The 20,323-nt window shown below is 38.9% G+C and overlaps 1 protein-coding gene across 2 annotated transcripts in view; it reads right to left on the bottom strand.

Annotated features, from left to right (window-relative positions):
• SUGCT (succinyl-CoA:glutarate-CoA transferase) overlaps positions 1–20,323 on the bottom strand; it is a 775,778-nt gene that overhangs the window by 100,856 nt on the left and 654,599 nt on the right. For both annotated transcript variants that reach the window (XM_040473014.1, XM_040473015.1), the window contains one exon: positions 3,073–3,136. In XM_040473014.1, the coding sequence (XP_040328948.1) occupies positions 3,073–3,136 (64 nt within the window). The remainder of the gene's footprint in view (positions 1–3,072; positions 3,137–20,323) is intronic.

Here is a 20,323-nt window from a genome sequence, read left to right as displayed (position 1 = left end):
GTTAAGTGTCCGACTTCAGCCAGGTCACGATCTCGCGGTCCATGAGTTCAAGCCCCGCGTCGGGCTCTGGGCTGATGGCTCAGAGCCTGGAGCCTGTTTCCGATTCTGTGTCTCCCTCTCTCTCTGCCCCTTCCCCGTTCATGCTCTGTCTCTCTCTGTCCCAAAAATAAACGTTGAAAAAAAAAATTAAAAAAAAAAAATTTCTCTCTCCCCAAGATTGATGTTCATTCATTTGCCAGGAAAGCCAACAAATTCACAACTGATTGATTGAGAGAGTGCCAGAACCAATAACTTCATTGTAGGTTGACCACTGACTTACTTTTCTCCCTCCTATACCAACAACTATAATTAACTTTCAAATGTTTACCCTTTCCTCCCATGTATTGAGGATATTAATGACTATGACCTCATCTGTAAACTTGTAGAATAAAGTTTCATCAGAGGTTCTTGAATGTTCTTTAGATCCCATGGTTCCAAGCAGGTGTTTGGAGGAAACAGCCTGATGGAAGCAGTGGAAGAAAGCTTAACAGTTAGAGTGCTAACCTCTCAACCAGCAGAACTCTGCTTTAATATATTTTTGATATTGAGGTTTCACTTGAAACTCAGTTCCACTGTTTTAAAAATTAAAATTAAAAACTGCTGGATAGGGGCACTTAGGTGCTTCAGTCAATTAAGTGTCAGACTCTTGATTTCAGCTCAGGACATTATCTCACGGTTCATGAGATCAAGCCCCCTGTCAGGCTCTGTGCTGATAGTGTGGAACTGCTTGGGATTCTGTCTCTCCCTCTTTCTCTGCCGCCCCCCCCCCCCCCAGGTAAATAAAGAAGTAAACATTTAAAAAGTAAAAATAAAAAAATAAAAAATATTAGCGAAAATATTTTTTAAGATCTCTTCACACTGAAAACACTGTGATTAAATTTTTTTGACCACCCCCACTCTTCACTGCTATTGCCATGACCCTAACTTAAGACAGAAGTCCCGTAACAACTTCCGAACGTGACTGCCTGCTTTTAGTTATAAATTGTGCCATTTCACTCCCCTGCATGAAATTAGAGTAAAACCACATCTGGTGGGGTGTCCTGGCTCTGCCTCTCTCTGCAGTCTGACTTCCCACCCCTTACCTCACCTTTCTTATTGGCTTAAAATACACCCTGCTCTTTCCCAACTTAGAGTCTTCTCACATGCTGGTCCCTCTGCTTGGAATACCGTTCCCCTACTCTTCAAATGTCAACTTCTTATTATCCTTCAATTCTCCATTGATACGTGACCAGGCTTTCTCTGATCACTCAAACTAATGTAAGTCCCATCTGCCTCCATTATTCTCTACGACAACACATGTTCTGTCTTTTTTTTTTTTTTTTTTTTTGCACTTATCATGACTTAACCCTTATCAGAACATTTGTTGGTTGCTTTTATTACCTGACTCTCCACTGAGTTTGAGCTCCATGTGGTCAGGTCTGGTTTATTTTTACATTCCCAGGACCCAAAGCATTGCCCATGGAATGTGTACATGGAGTATGCTCAATAATATGAGTCAATAAGTGACTGTCTTAGCTTGTATGATAATTCTTTTATTTTTCCTCCACCACCTGTCTACACCTCATAGCATTTCCCTGTTCACATGTGGTTCCAGTCTCTGACATGCTTACACCTGCTCTCTCTCTCTCTTAGTTACCTTCCTTAATTCCCAGACAGTGGTCCTTATACTCTTGTACATAAGAATTTTCTCTTTCAACTTACTTTATCATCCCACTTTCCTCTTCTTTTCCTTCTTGCACCAATGGTCATGATCTGATCTGTTCTGGGACTTTGTTATCAAGCTGATCCTGAATCTTGAAATTAGATTATAGCTACATAATACCTAACAATAGCAGGTATTCAATAAGTGCCATCTGATACCTAGAGAAGTAAATATTCTATGCTGTTTATTTATTTTGAGAGAGAGAGAGAGATAGCGAGTGAGCATGGGGGAGGGGCAGAGACGGGGGACAGAGGATCCAAAGCAGGCTCCGTGCTGACAGCAGAGAGTCTGATGTGAGGCTGGAACTTAACAAACTGGGAGATCATGACCTGAGCCAAAGTTGGACATTTAACTGACTGAACCACCCAGGCACCCCTCTATGCTGTTTTGACTCAGGTGAGTGAGGGGTTTGGGGAATGCCCAAATTTCAAACAAGGTAACCAGCACTCAGCTTCAAGCAAACAATGACCAAAGTTGTATCCTAACTAATTTCATTATCCTCTGTCAGAAGAAAAGACAAAAATAAGTGTATGGTTTATATATAGTCTATAAAAGAGGGACCCGAGGAACATGAACATGGCGTGTTTTCCCAGCAGTGCCCCAAGTAGAGACAACCGAGCTGAGGAACAGTAACATTATGGTTGTTAGAGAAGTGAGATTTGTCGGGGTAGCAAGCTGGTCATGAGCTCTCACTACAGTTTGGATGCTCTGAGGCTTCTGGCTGCTGGAAAGAGAACTCTCTCCCGGAAGTGAAAAAGTTGGCATTTTGGCTCGGACCAAAATGTCTTAGTGACTTTGTTTGGTATGAGTCAACTTAGAAAAATTCAATGTATTTTGAGTGAAGTGAAAATATTTTGTTTCCTTATCTACAAAGCTGAGATCCTCACCGTAAATCATAGTTCAGGAAAAAAAAAATGTCCTGGTCTGAGCAGCCACTAGCCTTCCCTGGATGCCAGTTCCATTGTGCCTGGCTTACCTTCCCATTCACCTATGAACCATGTGTAATTTCAGAACAGTTGCCACATCTATTGTTGTCTATCTTTGGCAGTTACATTGTGTAGTTTTGTGAGCACGTGATTACATAAAATGGAGTCAGATAATATGAGCAATTTTAGTTACCAGGGCAATCAGATATTCGTTAAAACGAAGACACAAGTCCGTAGCCTAGGTATATGTGCTTGTGGGTATGATTCTAAGGTTTCCCTTTTATCCAAATGAAGAAGTTGGATAATGTCTTGACAAACTGGGGAATCACCAGCTACCTGCAGGGATCAGCACAGGGAATAATTAATGAAGGAAGGTATTGAGGAAAATAACCAAAGTTTTCAAACCTGGGACTGAGATCTTCCCCACGGTCGGATGCTTCATCTCCATAATGAGGCCATTGTGTAACACCTTCAAATGTAAAAACAGAAAACTAAATTACAAAATAAAATTACTTAATCTCAAGGAGTTTGAAAAGCCCCCTGTTTGGCCCACCAAAGAAACATTGCAAAACACAGAATTTTCAAGTTTGGAATTTTAATTTGAAAGTAAATATTTGAAACAAAAATGTTTCCATCTTATATTAAACCAAGTGATGCCAAAAAGATTTAGAAGGCACTACATTTTTTTTTACAAAGTCTTCCCACTCTTAAAAATGCTATTTGCTCCTAAATATACAGTATGATTTTCCCCTTTTCATCTGTGTTTGATCCTCTAAATACTGAAGCTCTGCCTCTTCTGGCATGACTTCATCACAGGCCATGGCCAAAGTCAACTGCAGAAGGACAGAATGGGAGGAAGACCCAGGACCAGGAACAGAGGAGCCCATGGGTATGGTACATGAGCTCCTAGCAATTTATTCAGTGGAAGGTGTGGGAATCAGCCCAGTTTGAAAGGTGAATCAGAATAACCAGAAGGCTCAGTGACTGCCGGAAGTGGACATATTCAGAGCTGCTGTGACCAGTAATAGGCAGGGCCAGCTGACCGGGAAGCCCAGAGTGGACTCATGTCAGAGGCTTGAGCTGGAGATTGGAACCAGTGACGTTTTGGGTGGTAATAAGACCATTATTATAAGACAAGATCTCAGAACTGGGAGTCAGTGGGGAGCTGGCAGGGAGGAAATTAGAGCAAACAAAACAAAACATAGACCCTGTCCTGAAGGGCTGGTTAGGTTCCCAGGCACTAGGACCACGATAGGTATTTGATGGTCCAAATAGCTTGGACCTCCAAGCTAGGTAGGTCCTGGCCTACCTAGACTTGGCCTCAGGTTCAGACTCAAGGCCAATTACTAGGACAGGGACATTCTATTAGGGACACAAGCAGAAGAAATGTGACTTGATGTTGAATTGCTTGACTACTGGAAAAGAGCTACCTACATCCTCGGCTTCCATTTTTCCTGTGGGGTGGGCAGGAACACAGAATCTGCCAGGGATCAAGTGCCCTCATAGGTAAAGGATGAGACAAGGGCATGGAACTAGATTCTAGACTACAAAAGTTGAATTCTGGGAGGCGAAACGTTTGGTCATACACAAATGAAAATTCTACAAAGTTGTTTTCCTTTGTTTAATTGTTTTTAATAACTACTGTCTCAAAGAACCCCAAAATTCAATTTACTATTACTATGACTGACTGTTCAGAGAGACATATATGGGTGACTCACATATGAATTGTGTTTTATCTGTACTATCTACCAAATGGAGAGCTTCTCTCTTCCTGTTTTGTACATGGATCTAAAGGGCAAGGGTTTCAGTGGCACAGTAAACTTGCAGACCATGATTTCATGCTAGCATACCCAAAAGCAGCAGTTGTAATGGCTCTATAGCATTTTGAGCTTCAGGTAAAAGCAAGATTTGCATATCCATATCCTTATCCTAGTCTTTTCCCAGAGTTAAAAGAGCATGGAATAAATAAACTAATAAAAATGTAAAACTCAGGGAAAGAGGTCACATTTCTTAGGCTCTCTCCATTTCCGGTGAGCTTTTTGGTCACATTGCAGAATAACCCACCAATAAGACAACCCTATAGGTGACATTTTAAGGTTAGAAGTAGAACTCTGCTGTGTCTAAATATTCTGGCTTCCACTGATTTCTTTGGGAATGGTCACCACCTTTGGGGTGATGCTCTTTAAACAACCGTGTCAACCTCCCTCAGTGAGGGTGATGCCACACCATATGGAGATCCTTTCTAGGGATGCCTTGCCTCTCTTTTGGAATCACCAGCTTTGCACCCAAGAGCTGGCCAGAGAAAATTCTTGCCAGTGTTAGAACTGAGCTATAATTTAACTCTGGTGTGGCTCGTTCTCAGCACCCGCCCAGCACAGCCTCCTCCTGTGTGGGGGTGGGGGCTAAATGCCAAGGCGAGGTGCTAAATCTCAGTTCTACTGAGGACAGGAACAAAAATACCAAGCTAAATTTCACTCGAAACAATTATCTGCACACTGAATCATTCTTCTCTTCTCGTATCTGTTGCCCTCGTGACTACCTCTTTGTAATAACACTGCAATGCTACTCACAGAAGACAAAAGTGAGTGTTCTCGGCTAAATATAACTTAACTGATATTGTTGAAATTAATTAACGCTGAATTTTAATCATGTAGGAAACGTTAAGTGTCAAACGTGAAAGGGTAGTTGGTAAAGGTCAAGGGACATATGTCACAGATCTGCAAAGCAAAAGCTAGCAGTTGATTGAAGTTTTTCATGGAAGCAGCTTAAAGAATGTGCTTCTTTCGCCTCTACCCTCATTACGGTCTGTGTATGATATTCCCAACATGAAACTTTGAAATCCAGCCTTACCAGTTCCTTTGCATTGAAAGTCCTTCAGTTTTAAGCAGAAATATAAATTCTTCTCATGTTTGGCTCAGGAAGGTTAACTGCGGTTTTTCATCTGCTACGGCATTTGTACAATTATGAAATAAATGGGCTAGTCTGAGCCCCCATCTTCAGAAAGATCTGACCTATTCCACTGCTTGGTTGCTATCCCCCTTTTTAGGTAAAGTTTGGAGTCAATACAATTCCATAGGCTTTCTTCTGCGAATCAGGTCAGATTATCTCGGGGAACAATCGAGGCCGTGGCACTGCTGTCCCTGGAAACCCTGCCTAATGACTCGGAATCTTGGAAAACTCTCCAGCCTTGTTTGTGGGGCAAGTCCTGCTCTGCTTAGTAACATATTCGAGAACCTCAGAACGCAGGCAGGCTGTCTGAATTTTAGCATAAATCTCTCCTGCTGCACTTCAAGCGTATTGTCTCTCCCTAACTTCACTGGAAACGGAGGACCTGGCGCTTACTAACATTTGTAGAACGCTTCTTTGGGAACGGTTACTAAATGTTCCCCGTTCCTTTTTCTCACCCAGCCTCATCACCCCAGCCTCTATTACCTCAACCTAGAAATTCAGATTTAAAGTGTTTCATTTTCATGGGGCGCCTGGGTGGCTCAGTCGGTTAAGCGTCCGACTTCGGCTCAGGTCATGATCCCTCAGTTTGTGAGTTAGAGCCCCCCCTCCCACTCCCCATTGGGAGTCACCACTCTGTGTCACCACTCTGTGCTGACAGAGCCTGGAGCCTGCTTCAGATTCGGTGTCTCCCCCTCTCTGCACCTCCCATGATCATGCTCCGTCTCTCTGTCTCTCAATAATAAATAAATGTTTAAAAAAATTTTAAAAATATAAAACATTTCATTTTCTGACCACTAACAATGGAATGGGGGAACCTCAGCTTTAGGGACCTTCAATACCATTTTCTCTCAAGGAAATGTCACGCCTGGAGCCTCAGTCTGGCCATCCAGGGCACCCGGGGGTACCTATTTCATTATTTTTGAATGAGGCAAGGAAGCTTCCCTAGAACTTTATAGTGGATTTCATCCTTCTTTCACTTATTTTATCCTCCCTAGATCTTTCATGGTTGGGTAGCTCTTCTAAATATCATTTCTTTTCCTTATAATTGCAAAAGCCTGTTCCTGACAAGAATAGAATTGTAGAGAGTGTACTAACCTCTTTAGCAAAGAATCGGGCCTATTTAAAATAAGGTCTTTCTTTCTTCTTCAAGAGTTTCAGAGATTGACAGGCTAATGACAGAGTCAAATGGTAATGTATTAATGATGGGGGGAAGGGGGGGAGTAAAATGTATACCTTGAAGTGAAATACGAGTGTAAATTAAAGTAAGAAAGTCTTTTGATAAAGTCCTATGGCAGGAATGGCAGAACAAGTCTGTGATACAGCACTAACAGGAAAACAATGTAAAAAATAAAAAATCAATTCCCCCCTATCTCGGTGGTGAAAACCTCTAAGAAAAGCAAGAGATCTAGGTCAAGAGTAGAACTAACAAGGCATATTCAGATGAAAAGAGACTGACAGAATGGCGGCATTAAATGACATACACAAACGATATGTGTAAAGACCATATTAAAAATCAATATGATACCATCCATGACATTAACAGTGATGCTCAACAGAGAACGGACGATGAATAGAGACATGGCCAGTCATTCAGTTTAACAAACATCATAGAGCACCCATGTACTGAATGATAGCAAGGGGTTGGCAGTAAAAAGATGAATGAACTTGCATTCAAAGTGCCTATAATTAGAAGACAGGGTTGGGAATAAGAGACTTGAGCCGATTTTTATAACAGTTTAAGCTTCAAATGAAGGAGCAAAATCTAATAAGTAACAAGTAAGTAACTTTATCTACCTTGGAACGAAGCTAAAGGACATAGATCAAGGAGTTCAGTGGAAGTCACAACACAAAGATAATACAGAGATAAAACATTAGGTTAACAATTGCAAGGATATATATAATTACAGAAGCTATTGCTCAACAATACTCTTAAGGGTCAGTCATTGTGTTAGAAGGGAAAGAGTTGTCTCCATTTAATCCTCGCATGAACTAAACCCCGTAGGAATTATTCTCATCTGCATTTCTACTGATAAAGTGATGGAAGCCTAGAAAGGTTGAGAACTTGCCCAAGGTTTCACAGCTAATAAATAGTTGACTTTGGATGATAATTAAGGTGCCTCTGACCCTAAACACTTTGCCAGTTGGAGACTTAGTAAGAGAAAGAAAAAAAAAAAAAAAAAAGACCAGCATAATTTGATTTACCATTAAAATAACTAGCTGATGTAGTCAATTCTGCAAAATAAATTAGTCAATTCACTGGGGCAAGAAAATCAGCCCAACGGATTGCTTGGCACCATATAGCCCAATTAGTTAATAAACTGAATGCTCCCTTGTAGCTAGCCAAGGCTACTACAGATACAAAGGCCGTGAAAAGAGGAAGGATTTTGGCCCCAGCATAGCTCAGATTTTGAAGGGGACAGACCCAGGGAGTGACCTTGGGCAAGACACTTAACTACTCTGAGGATCAGAACCCTCCTCAGTAAAAAGGTGGCAATAATATCTGTTTCTCCAGAGTCTGTAAGGATTAAGTGAGAGATGGGCACAAAACTGTGAGCACAGGGCCTTGGACACAGTGAACTCAAAATTCATGGCATCTATTCATCATTATCCGAGATCAACATATATTGAATGAACTAAGTAGCAAGTGCCTCCTTTTGGTTTCATTTCTTTATGGAGGGGGGGCAGGATTGGAGGCTGTTGTCTCTTTTAAGCTTTTAACAACTCCCTAGATTTCTCTAGACATGAAAATGTTACTGGTCCCCAAAATATATTTATTTTTAAGAATTCAGTTATCAAGTTCCCGTGTTGCCTTGCTGCAATTTCCTCAGTTTCCTAAAGCTTTCCAAATATCTTGCATCTGCCTTAGTTATCTTGCCCATGTCTGAAGGCACTGCAGAGGCCATGCTGAGGAGCTATGCGAGGACCATGGTCATTAACAGTGAAGAGAGCCAAAAAGGGTGACGTGGGAATTCAGCAGAAACAGTGGATACGCACGCGCATTATACGTGGGAAGTGAATCTACCACACTTGAACACAAGAATCATAGCATGCTTCTTTACGGGGAAAACTCAGAAAACCATTTCCGAAATATGCACTAATATCTTAGAAAGCAAAAAAAGCACTGGAGTGAACTAATTTATTGCATTGTCCACTCAGTCATTGCTTTAACTTGATAGGAAAACAGCAAAGACTAATATTTGAAAAGTTACATAACTGAAGGTCTAACACACAACTAATATGTTAAAAGTTAATTCAACTATTTTGAAAACCAAAAAATGCAAAAATAACACATAATTAATGGAAAATAATGAACAAGTAAACTTTTCCTTGATAATGGAGGTCAGATTTAAGTGATGACATTTTTGTTTTTCTTATTTCTTTTGAAACAATTGGCTGCAACCAAACTTACTATGGTGCTAATGCACACGACCGAGCTTTTGTTCCTCTTTTTTCTAATTAAAAACATGAATATTTGTTATTCAAAGAGGTATTATAACAAATACATATAGTTTAATGAGTACTAATAAAAACTTAAGAATGCTTACATCTCAGGGGCACCAGGGTGGCTCAGTCAGTTAAGCATCTGGCTTCAGCTTACGTCATGATCTTGTGGTTCATGAGTTTGAGCCTCGCATCAGGCTCTGTGCTGAGAGCTTGGAGCCTGATTAGGATTCAGTGTCTTCCTCTCTCTCTGCCCCTCCCAGGCTCACACTCTGTCTGTCTGTCTCTCTCTCTCTCAAAAATAAACAAACATTTTTTAAAAATTAAAAAATAAAAATGAAAAAAAGAATGTTTACAACTCCAAGTTTGCCCCAATCCCTCCCTCTTCTGTCCCCAAATAATCACTCTGCTGGTTTTTTTCCTTTCTTTTTTTCCATGTTTGTATCCCATATGTTTATTTTATTTATTTAAAAAAAAATTTTTTTTTAACGTTTATTTATTTTTGAGACAGAGAGAGACAGAGCATGAACAGGGGAGGGACAGAGAGAGGGAGACACAGAATCTGAAACAGGCCCCAGGCTCTGAGCCGTCAGCACAGAGCCCGACATGGGGCTCGAACTCACGGACCGTGAAATCATGACCTGAGCCGAAGTTGGCCGCTTAACCGACTGAGCCACCCAGGTGCCCCTGTATCCCATATGTTTATATCTCTAAGGATTCAGTGCCTGTTTTCACCCATTTGTAAGATTTATAGCAATGAAATTGTGTATATATCTTCTTCTCTGATTTGCTTTTTCTCTTTAACATTGTTTTCGCGACTCACCCATTTGGAAGTATGTGGCTGAGGGCCAATTATGGCCATTAATGTAACTTATGTCATTATAGAAATACATCATAATGTATTAATTCACTCTGCTCTTACACTGTTTCCAATTATTTTACTACAACAAACACTGCTGTCATACACATCTCTTCATGCGACAGTTGCTCTAGGGCACGTGCCTAGGGCTCAAAGGCTGACATAGGGTACATGTATCTTTCATGTTAGGCGAATTATTTTTCTCAATGATTTACCAAAAATTCCCACCAGTAGTGAATATTTTTATTTGTTTTACAATGGTAGCAAAACTTGATATTATCAGTGTTTTTAAGGCTTTGCCAATCTAATCACTTTGAAATAGTATCTTACTGAAGCTGTAACTTGTATTTCCTTGATTACTAAGGAGACTGAATATATTTTCCCTGCTTATTATTTCCTCTTCAATGAATGTGTGTTCAAGTCATTTGCATTTTTTTCTATTGGCTTAATTAACTTTTCTTATTGATTCATGAGTTCTTTGTGTATTCTGGTTATGAATCCTTCACTGGAACATAAATTGAAAATATTATGGCTTTATTTCTCACTCATTTTGTGGTATTTTGATGAACAGAAGTTTTTAATTTCAGCATTCTTGAATTTATTTTTTTCCGTTTATGTTCTGTATCTTTTATGACATATTTAAAGAATTCTTCCCTACCCTAGATGACACAAATAGTCTCCTAAATTTTCCTATAAAAATGTTAGGCATTGCTCATTTATAATAAAAGTTCACGGCAAGTCAAGGATTGAGAGGAATTACCTTAGCTTGATAAAGACTGTCTGCAAAAATCCTAAAGATAACATCATACTTAATGGTAAGAAACTGAAAGTTTTTGCTCTAATATTGACAGCAAGGCAAGGATGTTTGTTGCCACCATTCTTATTCAGCATATAACTAGAAGTCCTAGCCATGGAAATAAATCTAGAAAAAAGGCATGATCTGCATAAAGGCATACAGATTTTAAGGGGAAAAAATAATGGAATAAATACTGAATATAAAAGGAAGAAATATAAAAAGAAATACAATAAAAAGAAGAAGAAGAAAAGAAAGAAATCACACAGATGACATGACTGTGTGCATAGAAAATTCCCATGAATATACAAAAATACTCCTGGAACTAATAAATGAGTTCTTCAAGGTCATAGGGCAAAAGGTCAACACGCAAAAAGCAATCACATTTCTGTATCCCAACGATGACATGAGGAAACCAAAATGGAAAACACAATGCCAGTGACAATTGCTAAAAATAAATGAAATGCTTAGACAGAAACGTAACAAAATAGGTATGGACTCTGTATGCTAGAAATTACAAAATTTTCGTGAGAGAAATCAAAGACTGCCTAAATAAATGGAGATGCGTATCATGTTCTTGGATTTGAAGACTCGACATAGTAAAGATGTCAATTCTCCTCAAATTTATCTATGGGTTTAATGCAATTCTTACCAAAATCCCAGCAAAGATTTTTTTGTATATTTTAAAAAGTTTATAAAAAAATTTATATGGAAAGACACAGACCTTAGAATAGCTTAAACAACCTTGAAAATAAGAATTAAATGAGAGAGAATTAGTATACCTGATATTGAGGTACACTAGATAGATGCTATATAGTATACAGCGACTTTGAAACTATGGTAATGGAACAGAATAGAGAACTCAGAAATACATCCACTCGAACATGCCCAAATAATTCTGGCAAAGGTGCAAAAACAATGGAGGAATGACAACCCCTTAAATAAATAGTCCTGGAACAATCAGCAGAAAAACGAAAAATCTCAACCTAAATCTCATTCCTTATTAAAAAATTAACTTAAATGGATCATGGGCTTCAGTGTATAATTTAAAACTCTAAAATCTTAGGAAAAATCTTTGGTGTTGCTCTGCAAAGATCATGTTAAAGGGATGGAAATTAAAGCTACAAAATGGGAGAGATATTTAAAGCAGTATATTGGGCAAATGACTAGTATTGTGTGTGTGTGTGTGTGTGTGTGTGTGTGTGTGTGTGTAATTCTTATGACTTAACAGTAAGAAAAATTCCAAGGAGAAAATAGGCAAAAGGCATAAACAGACATTTCACCAAAGAAGATATACAGATGGCAAATAAGCACATGAGAAGATGTTCAATATCATTAACCGTGAAGGAGATGCAAGTTAAAAGCATAATGAGAGGAGCACCTGAGCGGCTCAGTAAGTTGCACGTCCAACTTTGGCTCAGGTCATGGTCCCACAGTTTGTGAGTTTGAGCCCTGTTTCGGGCTCTGTGCTCATAGCTCGGAGCCTGGGGCCTGCTTCAGATTCTGTGTCTCCCCCTCTCTCTGCCCCTCCCCCACTCTTGCTCTGTCTCTCTCTCTCTCAAAGATAAATAAACATTACAAAATTTTTTAAAAAGCATAATGAGATAATACCAATGGCTGAAGTTTTAAAAAGGTACATTAAATATTCGTAAGCAGAAAATGAATCATGCATACATTTCTGAGGAGAATGTCAAATGGTACAGCCACTTTAGAAAACAGTTGGACAGTTTCCTTAAAAAAACTAAACCTGCAGCTACATACAACCTAGATGCTGCACTCCTCAGCATTTATCCCAGATAAATGAAAAGTTATGCTCATACAAAAACCTGCACATGAACAGTCATAGCACCTTTATTTGTAATAGCCCAAAACTGAGAACAACACAGATGTCCTTCAACCGATGGGTCACTAAGCCAACTGTGGTGCATCCATGTTGTGGAATACTCCTAAGCAATAAAAAGGAACAAGCTATGGATTCACCCAACAGCCTGGATGCATCTTGATGGAATTGAGCTGAGTGTAAAAAACCAATCCTCCGAAGATTACATAGTATATGATTCCATTTACATAGCATTGTTGAAGTGATGAAATCCCAGAAGCAGACAACAGATTAGCAGTAGAAGATGCAAGAGAGATGGCAGTCGAGGAGAGCTGAGTGTGTGTGGCTGTAAAGGGCAGTAGGATTGATTTTGAGATGGAGCTGTCTGTATCTTGACTGTATCGATGTTACTATCCTGGCTGTGATACCGTGAGATAGTTTGGCAAGATGTTACCATTGGGGAGCGGGACAAAGGGTACCCGGGGTTTCTGTACTATTTCTTATGACTGCATGAAAATCTATCATTACCTCAGAATAAAGTTTTATCAATGTTTTTAATAAAAATTGGTTTTCCATATTTTGCTTTTTGAGAAACTGTAACTGAATTTTGCATATGATGTAAAAAGGGATTCAATTTCATTTGTCCCCCTAGAAAACTTCTGAGCAGTCGGTCCCTCCTTTCCTCATGAATCTGCAATAGCAGTTATGCTGTCAATCATTTCCATACATGTTGGGGTTGTTCCTGGGCTCTCTGTTCTGTCCTATGGGTACAGTTGTCTACCCCATGGCCAATACCACACTGACCAGATCACTGTCTTTCATTCTAAGTATCAGTGTTTCATTTGGCATAATCCCCACCACACCCCTGCCTTCAGGGATTCGTGGGATTTGTGGGATTGTCTTCAGGGATTCATGGCCCTTTGCTCTTCCCTGTAAATTTTAAAGGCAACCTGTCAGGTGCCAGGAAAACCCTACTGGGAAGAAATAACCTCATTATAATATTATCTTACTACCTATTAAAAATTTACTTTGATAATTTCAGTTTATTTAGGTAATTTTTAATATGCTTTATAAAGTGTTAGCATTTTCATAAAGGCTTTGAGCAATTTTTCATTACATTTATGCCTTATAAAAGCAGTCTATTTTAGCTGCTATAGTAAAATGGATTCTTTTTAAAAAATAAAACTTGCTGTTTATTGCTAGCATATAGAAATGAGATTTACTTTAACATTTTGACATCACATCTGGCAAACTCTCTTATTAATAACTGATTGGTAGATGCTATTGGTTTTCTGTAAAATGAATGGTATCATCTCAGAATAGTTTTGTTTTTCCTTTCCAAATCTTATACCTTTCATTTTATTTTCTTATATTATATTATTGGCTAGGAATACCAATACATTGATAGTGTTAGCAGATAACATTTTTATTTTGTTCTCAATTTTAAAGGAAATGTACATAATGTTTCATCATTATGTTTATATCAAAGCATTGTAGGGACACTGTATTAGGCTAAAAAATCTATTCCTAGTTGGTTGAGAACTTTTACCATAGATGTTGGCTTAATTCCTTTTATCCATTTATTAAGATCACATAATTTTTCCATTTATGGTAACATAGATAACATAAATTTTATCCATTTATGGTAACATAGATGTTACCAAATTCCTTTTATCCATTTATTAAGATCACATAATTTTTCTCCATTTATCTGTCAACATAATTTTCTAATGCTGAACCAATCTGACATTCCAAGAAAAATTAATTTTGGAGTTTTGTTTGCTAATGTTTTGTTTAATATTTTCTTGAATCTATTTCATAAATGAGAATGATCTGTAATTGTCCTTGTATTGCTCTTGCTGAGTCTTAGTAACAAGATTAATCTTTCCTTCATAAGGTGAGCTAGAGTAAACCTTCTTTTCCTATTTTCTGAAAGCATTTCTGTAATATTGGAATATCAGTTCCTTCATATCTGATGGAAATTCACCTACAAACTATCTGGAACTGGTGTTTTGTGAGAAGATTTTCCATTATCAATTTACTCTTTTAATCAATATAGGGCATTTAAGGGACACCTGGGTGGCTCAGTGGGTTAAGCATCCAACTTAGGCTCAGGTCATGATCTCACGGCCGTGGGTTTGAGCCCTATGTCAGGCTCTGTGCTGACAGCTCAGAGCCTAGAGCCTGCTTCGGATTCTGTGTCTCCCTCCTGCTCATGCTCTCTCTCTGTCTCTCTCTCTCTCTCTCTCTCAAAAATAAATAAACATTGAAAAAATTTTTAAAAATATATATAGGGCATTTAAGATTTTTCTTTCTTAAGTACGTTTCAATAATGCATATTTTCTAGGAATTTTACAACTCCAATTTACTCAAATTTACTATCTTAAAATTGTTCATCACTTATACAATTTTAGAATTATTGTATCTTTTTGGCGAATTGAAATTTTTACGAATGTGTGGCAACTTCTATAGTAACACGTTTTAAAGTCTGCTAACATCACTGAAGTTACAATGAGCTTAATTTTGGTTTGTTGTGTCTTCATATACCATTTTGTGCCTTGTAATCAACCTAAGTTTTATGTTTTAGGTGTATCTCTTGAAAATGGAAAATCAGAGGACTTAGCAAGTCTTTTATCTGGAGGATTTAGTGCATTTACATGAATCGGGATAATTAATAGGTTTGAATTCATTTCTGGCATCTTATTTAGGGCTTTCTTGTTGTCCCACTTATGAAAAAAAAATCTCGTCTTGCCTTGTTTGAGATTGGTTGATATTGTTTTCCTACACTGAATGTTTTCCCCGTTTACTAGTTTGGAAGTTACACATCTACGCCTTTCTTTCCCCTGCAAATTTTAACATGCATATTTAACTTAAAAAAATAGAAATTTCATTAATACCTATCCAGTTATCCCCATGCCAATTTATATTCCAGATGGTCCCAGACTGTCTCCGTTGCCCGTATTCATAGTGTCTAATTTTTTTCACTGTGCCCCTAGGCAAATAGAAGAATCTTTTGTTTTGGTTATTAACTAATTTTGTTTTGTTCATTAAATAACTAGGTCAAAACAACTTATCATGTATTTGGATCCTAATAACTTAGGAGCTATTTGAAAAAGTAGACATGAACTGAAAGAAAAAATAATAATTTTATTTCATCCTTAAATAACCACAGTTATTGTCTCGTAGCACATGTGCACTTGTGAGGCACTGCACAACTTCTCAAACCCTTGGAATAAAATTATGTACTTCCGCCATTATTTCTTGTTGGATATTTATCTTCTCTTGGTATTTGCTTTGTTTTTCCATAGAAACATCCATATGAAAACTTGGTTTCATACAGATAAGATGTAATCGAAAGGAGCATAGTGAATTCACTGTTGAAACCGTGAACTGCCTTGAGCTAGCATTCCATGCTGCCTCCAACAGATGTTCCTGTGTCTTCCTAGAAAATGTTAATAACTTCTGTTTCCCCTGCATATTCACTAGGATGCTGTGGGTGCCTCAGTACATAGTTTGGGAACAACAGTTATATGTTCTTGTTGGCAACATTTGGGTTCTCGTTTTTAAAATAAAAAATGAGGCAATATCAATATTGTTTTTCAAAGTCAAGGGTTTTTAGCTTACTACACGTTTACCATATTTTTGGCTCACTTTTTTCTTTTTTATTGTAGACCTTCCTTCAGTGCTTATATTCCCTTTTTCTATGAGATGTTCTTTTTTTTTTTAATGTTGATATGTGAGAGAGAGAGAGAGAGAGAGAGAGAGAGAGGAGAGAGACAGAAGGAGGGAGAGCACGAGCAGGGGAAGGGCAGAGAGAGAGGGAGACAGAGGATCTGAAGTGGGCTCTGTGACAGAGCCCGATGTGGGCTCGAACTCACGAAACTTGAGATCATGATCTGAGTCAAAATCTGACACAACTGACTGAGCTACCCCGGCACCAAGATGCTCTTTAGAATTTCCTTAGTCATTTGTTCATAGTAAATCCTCTTCAGTTTTACTTTTTGTTTGTTTCCTTTTCTTCTTTTTTTAAATCTTTGTTTTTATATTAGAAGTTACTTCATTTTCCCCTCATTCTGAATGATAGCTATACTGATTATACGTTTCTAAGCTGATAGTTATTTTCTGTTGGCACACTGAGGCTATTCTTCCATAGTCTAGTGATTTTCACTGCTGCTTTTAAGAAGTCAGCTACAGGCTGAATGGTCATTCCTGTGTAGGTAACCTGACAGATTAAACATCCTCTCTATGTTTTTGATTTTCTACCATTAGGCTAAGACTCACTTTTTATTTAAGCTTTGTGATTTTTATGTAATCTATTTTGCCTTCAGTAATCTGAGGACTTATGTCTTCACAAGCTCTGGAAACATTCCGAGCCATGTTCAAGTATTGCCTCTACCAATTGTCTCTGGCTTCTCCTGGAGCCCCAGTTAGATATATCTTAGACATATATTTGCCATGCATTGAACTTGATCACTCTACATGTCTCTGCATCTCGTACATGTGCTTCATCCAAAGGTGATTTGCACTGGTTTGCACTGAGGCCAGTGCTCAGGGGCACCACCAAAATGGGACCACATTAAATTAAATTTTGTGCTTGTATATTTTGGGACCCCAGTAGAATTAATTCCTGCTCTCTATGCAGATCAGTAGGTTTGTGGCTAAAAAACATTCATGGGAGATTTTCTCTTTATATCTTTCCTGCAGGAGCCAAAGTCCAGACAGGCCAGAATAACAACCATTTCCTTCTTCCTTCAGTGCAGGGTTTTACATTTATTTGTTTTGCTTTGTTTTTTTCCCAAGTTCACCCACGGAGAATGCTGACTTTTGGATGTCCGAGGTTTATTCAGAAGTCCAATCTCCCAGCTAGCATGTGCTTTAGGATTTTTGTTCTGTCTCCATGTGTTACGGCCCCTCCAGTCCAAGTTCCAACAGATATTAGCCAGTATTGGTCCAATGTATGCTTCTCTGCATGCATGTTTTCTAGTGATTTCTGTACCAGCAGGATTTCTCAGGTCACAGAGTCCTCCACATTGACAGAGACAGAGGTCCTTCACTGTCGTCATCCATGCTCTGGATGTCATTGTGTGGCATGCCTCTGAATGTCTTCTCTAAGCTTCAGGATTCAGGCTTAATTGGGTGCTCTAACTTTCCCAGGAATAATTATCCCAGGGAAGAAGAAAAATAATAACTATTAAATGGAAGAGGAAATACAATAGTATCCAGTTAAATATAAAGGTGATTTATGAATTTTAAAGTCAGGATATTAGGACTTATATCTTTAACTCAGTCCTCCTTGGCAGTGGGGCCTTTAAGGAAATTATCCCAGAACCAATTGCTATGAACTTTGGTGGAGGTTAAGAAAACATTTGTTCCCCTCCAGCCCGTGAAAGGAACCATTCCAAGAGGCGGTCATCAGGGTGGTTATGTGTGCTGTCTTCATGTAACAAGAACCAAATAATTCCTTTGTTCTTAGGAATCTCCCAATTTCCCAGTGGGAAAACTGAGTTTTAATTAGTTATGAGGACAGGTCAGGAGGTTTTAAGTATGTCATCTTTCTTCCTGGACACTCCTTCCTGGACACTTCAGTGTCCACTTCCCAGACACTGAAGATATTAGGCAACGATTTAGGAGCTCAGTCTAAGATGCATAACCCAATCTAATTTATTTAATGACCCCTTTTTGATTGTTTTCAGAAGCTATGGAAATAATCATATTTCTTATTAATATTCATTTATTGGTCACGAAATCCTCACTTAGGGGCGCCTGGATGGCTCAGTTGGTTAAGTGTCTGCTTGGGCTCAGATCGTGATGTTACGGCTTGTGAGTTTGAACCCCACATTAGGCTGTGCTGACAGTTCAGAGCCTGGAACCTGCTTCGGATTCTGTGTCTCCCTCTCTCTCTGCCCCTTCCCCGCTTTCCCTCTCCCTCTCTCTCTCTCACAAAAATAAACACTATTTTTTTTTTTTTAAATCATCACTGAAATGTGAATCACTGCCAACTACTCTACTCTTTCAGGGACCAAAGTAACAAATGAGTGCGATAAGGAAAAAAGCCAGTTGGATAACAAAATACGGCACAACAACAAAAAATTTACATGGAGTCTCTGAGTGTGCACAGTTTTCTAAGTGATGTGTCAGGGTTCAAGAGCCTAGCCAGCATCAATGTAAAAAAAGGACAGGGGTGAGTGTGAGAGATTAGCACCTGCCTACCACCTACAGTGCAATTTGCCACCCCTGGGCTCATTTTATCCACACAGAGGCCCAGGGAAATAGGTGTTATTATTTCCATTTTATAAATGAAGAAACAGGGTTGGAGAGGTAAGACGACTTGAACATCATTAATAGAGAAGAAAAAAAAGGGGGCATACTCACACTTCTCCCACAGCAGAGCATATTATTGTTTTCCACTGCATTATGCCGTCTCTTAAGTGTTCAGTACCTTTTCTCACTATAATAAGATCCTAGTGTCCTGACCTGAGTGCAACATGGATAGATGAAGAAAGAATCATTGGGGACCCCAAATATTCCAAATGAGTGCCACTAGCAATTTGTCATTTCTTCTGTTGGCTCAAGGGCCACCGGGAAGCTCAGGTATAGGAAGATGCAGGCCATATTTTATTGAGGGCTTCCTTTCTGTGTCTTTGATGGTAGCAGGTTGTAAACTCTATTGAGATTAAATCTCCCCTGGGAGCTAATTACAATAAGGCATCTCTTTATTGGGTGTAGGAAAGCTTTTTCTTACTAAGTCCACAGGAACACAAAGGACAGCAGGAGGTAACCAAGCATCAGTATCTGATTTCTTCTTTCATAGAGTCATGCATGCCAAATATGTTTGACTCATTACCATTCTTGATACAGTATGATATCAGTTTAACCAGGAAGGATTTTCAGCATCGGGAAACCATAGAGGAAATGATGTCGTGGCACACACAGTATCTGAAGAGCCACAAAGCAGAGCGGCCGTTGATAAATGGAATGATTACTCAGTTGTCTACCATGAGGAAGCAATATCACTTGCTTACTTTATGTCAGCCATTCTAGAGAACCATAACTACCCGAGAGGCAATCCAATGACAGTCCCGTAACTACAGAAAGATCATAGACACTGCACACCGTATCTTCCTCACACCAGATTCATCATTCACAGAATTTGCTCAGATTCAGAAAAGAACAGAACCATTATGATAATTAGCCTGTTGCTAAGACAAAAGCACTAAGACGCGGTTGTAAAATTGAATAAATTGCATGTTTTCATTTACATTTTGGTTTGGTTTTCAGGGGAATTGTGTTGTTGGGGAAATACTTTGCTCTAGGGCAAGAGATAAGGACAAGTGTTTTAGGAAGGAGTCTGTGTGGCTCGGGTTGGGGAGATACTATTGGTAAGTGTGAGGAGAGTCACTGATAATTTTGTGGACAAGTGATCCTTGGGATATTGCCAAAAGATTTTATCCACCAGAAAGGGCTGAGTCATGTATATATAATTATGGCTAGAATTAGTTGGATATGGACGGGAGGGGAGGGATGGTGATACATAGAAACCAAAAGAGAAAGATATGAACCCAGTTGAGGGTTAAGCCTGAGCCCCTTTTAGACATATTCATTTTCTCAGCTGACTTTTTGCATCCAGTGGCTCATAATTGCAATCACATGTTATCAACTTGCCTCATAGACACATTTTTCAACCTGGATATTCACGGCAGTATCGCATCTCAGCAGAGCGGACAGAAAAGTGGTTCAGGCCTCTGCTTTGCTTAACTTGAATATCATGGGACACACTGTCTTCTGAATCCTAGTG

Source organism: Herpailurus yagouaroundi, unplaced genomic scaffold (assembly GCF_014898765.1).
Source record: "Herpailurus yagouaroundi ecotype Mexico unplaced genomic scaffold, PumYag 100, whole genome shotgun sequence".
NCBI lineage: Eukaryota > Metazoa > Chordata > Mammalia > Carnivora > Felidae > Herpailurus > Herpailurus yagouaroundi.
This window is presented reverse-complemented; position numbering and strand designations above follow the sequence as displayed.